Source organism: Poecilia latipinna, unplaced genomic scaffold (assembly GCF_001443285.1).
Source record: "Poecilia latipinna isolate Pla-1442-1.1 unplaced genomic scaffold, P_latipinna-1.0 Scaffold2929, whole genome shotgun sequence".
Lineage (NCBI taxonomy): Eukaryota > Metazoa > Chordata > Actinopteri > Cyprinodontiformes > Poeciliidae > Poecilia > Poecilia latipinna.
The window spans coordinates 35330-38303 of record NW_015115545.1 but is presented as its reverse complement, the minus strand read 5'-3'; the positions used below and the strand labels follow the sequence as shown (position 1 = coordinate 38303).

Below are 2974 nucleotides of genomic sequence, written 5' to 3'. Positions count from 1 at the left end.
GAGTTCACATCAAATCTCAGCTCAGATCAGCTGCTGGGGCCCGAGTGCCAAAGAACTGTTATTCATTGCTGTCATTAAATCAGTCAGTCTGAGCTGGAGGTCGACTCCAAAGACGAGGTTTGAGATTCAGGATCAGTTCTTATCTGATCAACTCTGAGTTTCATTTCATGTGGTAGTTTGGTAGTCATGACTCCAGCACAAAAAATGGTTAGATATTAAATCTGATCAGTTCTTGAATGAAAATAGAATACAACTAAGTTATTTTGCAGTTTTGGTACATGTGAATTATTTGGATTTATTAGTCAGTAGGCTTGTTAAAACAATTTTAACTGTGGCAAATGTCCCAATGTTTAATACTTTTCCCTGCTGTATAACAGTCTTTGATGCCCCATGTCTGTCTGTCTGTCTGTCTGTCTGTCTGTCTGTCTGTCTGTCTGTCTGTCTGTCTGTGTCTCAGCCAAACAACTGGCTTTCTCTGCCTCTTTGTTGGCATCATATTACGGAAACATTCGGCCGTTCAACACTGAAATAAATCTGATCTTCAGGAATGTTTTTACAAATATCGGAAATGCCTACAACCCAGATACAGGTGCTGCAATTTACTCCTTGTGTTTTTCTTTATATATGTTTACAATTATAACTAAAATATGGTAAATTTGTTCTGAAAGTAAAGTTGGGAAAATGTTTCTAATCCTGCTAATGATTCTTCACAGGGCTGTTCACTGCACCAGTAAGAGGAGTGTATCACTTTGAGGTCCACATATGTGGATATGGAAGTTCTTCACATCCTACATCTGCTGTGTTGGTCAAGAACAGACAGCATATCTTCATGTCATATACTCATCTACCTTCTGGTGGTCAGAAAGCTTCTAATGGCGTCTCACTGCTGTTAGAAATTGGAGATGTTGTATATTTGCGTATGTGGGCCAATTCACGGATTTTTGATGATCACAATCGTCACACGACCTTTAGTGGTCATCTGCTTTTCACCATGTAGGCATCTAACATGATTTTTTCTTATGATAAAACCCGTCTGCTTCAAATACTTAATTATGAAAATGATTCATTTGTGAAATAAAGTTGATCACAGGTTTGTTCATCCTGCTGTTTGGTTTCTACAGCAGTCATAAGTAACATATCTGTATTTGAGAAAATTATGTTTGCTGTCGTCTAAGTCTAAATCAGAACATAAAAACTGAGTAAGATCATCTGAATTAAAGTTTACAAACTTTACAAAAGCTGGATGAGCAAACTGTCACCTTGAATCCCATTGATTATTTTTCAAATGTAAACAGTAGGAACAAGTTCTCTCTTTTAAATGTGTATATAATTCTAGTTTATTCCATTAACTGTATCACATCTTAGATGTATTTAAAAAATGACCTTTATTTTGTTTTTATGTGTAAATAACACTGAGTGACTTTAAAGAAACACACAGCAGTTTGCATTGTTTGCAATACAATAAATAAAAATGAGACCAAAATTTAGACCAGACAATTAGCAACCCTGAACAGGAGCTCCTAGTTTACATAGTTTAAATCAACATTAGATTATTTTTCTTCTTTTGCTCTTTCCTTTGGTTTGTTATTTTGTTTGTATTTCCTTTTCATTCCTGTAAAGCGCTTTGTATTGCCTTGTTGCTGGAAATGTGCTATATATTTAAAAAGATTTTACCTTACCAATCAGAGTTTTGAATGTGAACAAATCAAAATCTAGACTTCAATATCTAACAGGGTTTGTATATTTACAGTGTGGAGTTTTGTGTGTTTTGCACAGTTGAGGTTACATTTTTAAAAAATGTCAGAATCATTTTAAAATAAAATTTTTAATTCTGCCATGATGCATAAAGTCCAGGACTTAAAGGACAGTGAGTCCTGGAAAAAAAATTAAGCACAAGTCCAAAAACCATTTTACAATAAATTCAGAAGGGTACTAACCCTAACCTTGTGGTGTTCCCCAAGGCTCAGAATTGGGACCAAAATTGTTTATTTTATACATAAATGATATATGTAAGGTCTCCAAGATACTTAAATTTGTATTATTTGCTGACGACACAAACATTTTTGGTATGGGTGAAAATTTACAGCAGCTTTTCTTGAAATGAATTTAGAGTTATGTAAACTGAAAGAGTGGTTTAATATTAACAAATTGTCATTAAATTTAGATAAAACAAAGTTTATGTATTTGGTAATTGTAAATGGCAAAGTGATTTACAAATAGGAATCGATAATGTGACCGTGGAGAGAGTGACTGAAATCTGGTTTTTGGGAATATTGATTCAAATTAAGGTCTGTTGGAAACCTCATATAAAATATGTCCAATCTAAAATAATAAGTATTGCAGTTCCTTTTAAGGCTAGAAAACATCTAAACTCCTCTGCCCTATATATTCTGTACTGTTCACTTATCTTACCATATCTAAGTTATTAAGTGGAAGTTTGGGGTAACACTTACAAAACTTCACTTCAACCATTATGCACATTACAGAAAAGAGCCATTCGTTCAGTTCATAAAGCTGATTTTTATTGTCACACCCACAATTTGTTTATAGATTCTTATTTACTGAAACTCTCTGATTTGCTGGAGTTTCAAACTGCACAGTTTATGTATAAAGTCAGAAACAAAATATTACCAGAAAATATAAAAAAAATATTTTCTGATAGAGTGGGGGGGATATGACTATAGAGAAAACCTCAACTTCAGAACTCTGAAGGCTCGAACAACAATGAAAAGAATGTACATTTCTGTCATTGGTGTGAAGATCTGGAATAAATTCGCTAAAGAGCTGAAGCAAAGTCCAAGGATTAAGAAAAGACTCAAAATGGTTATTATTCAAAAGTATAAGGATGAACAAAGGGGACGAACCTGGCTGGGAATTACAATTCTGTGGATGATTTCGGCAATTGGGTGCAGGTTTGTGCATGTGTGTGTAAAAAAAAAAAAAAAAAAAAAAATAATTAAATTTATAAATATAA

General features: G+C 33.7%; 1 protein-coding gene across 1 annotated transcript in view; it reads left to right on the top strand.

Annotated features, from left to right (window-relative positions):
- Positions 1-1099, top strand: part of LOC106939613 (complement C1q-like protein 2) — a 15167-nt gene extending 14068 nt beyond the window's left edge. Inside the window, exon 7 of the mRNA XM_015022070.1 lies at positions 967-1099. Within this exon, the coding sequence (XP_014877556.1) occupies positions 967-997 (31 nt within the window). The 3' untranslated portion in view covers positions 998-1099. The remainder of the gene's footprint in view (positions 1-966) is intronic.
- Positions 1100-2974: the final 1875 nt, after the last annotated feature.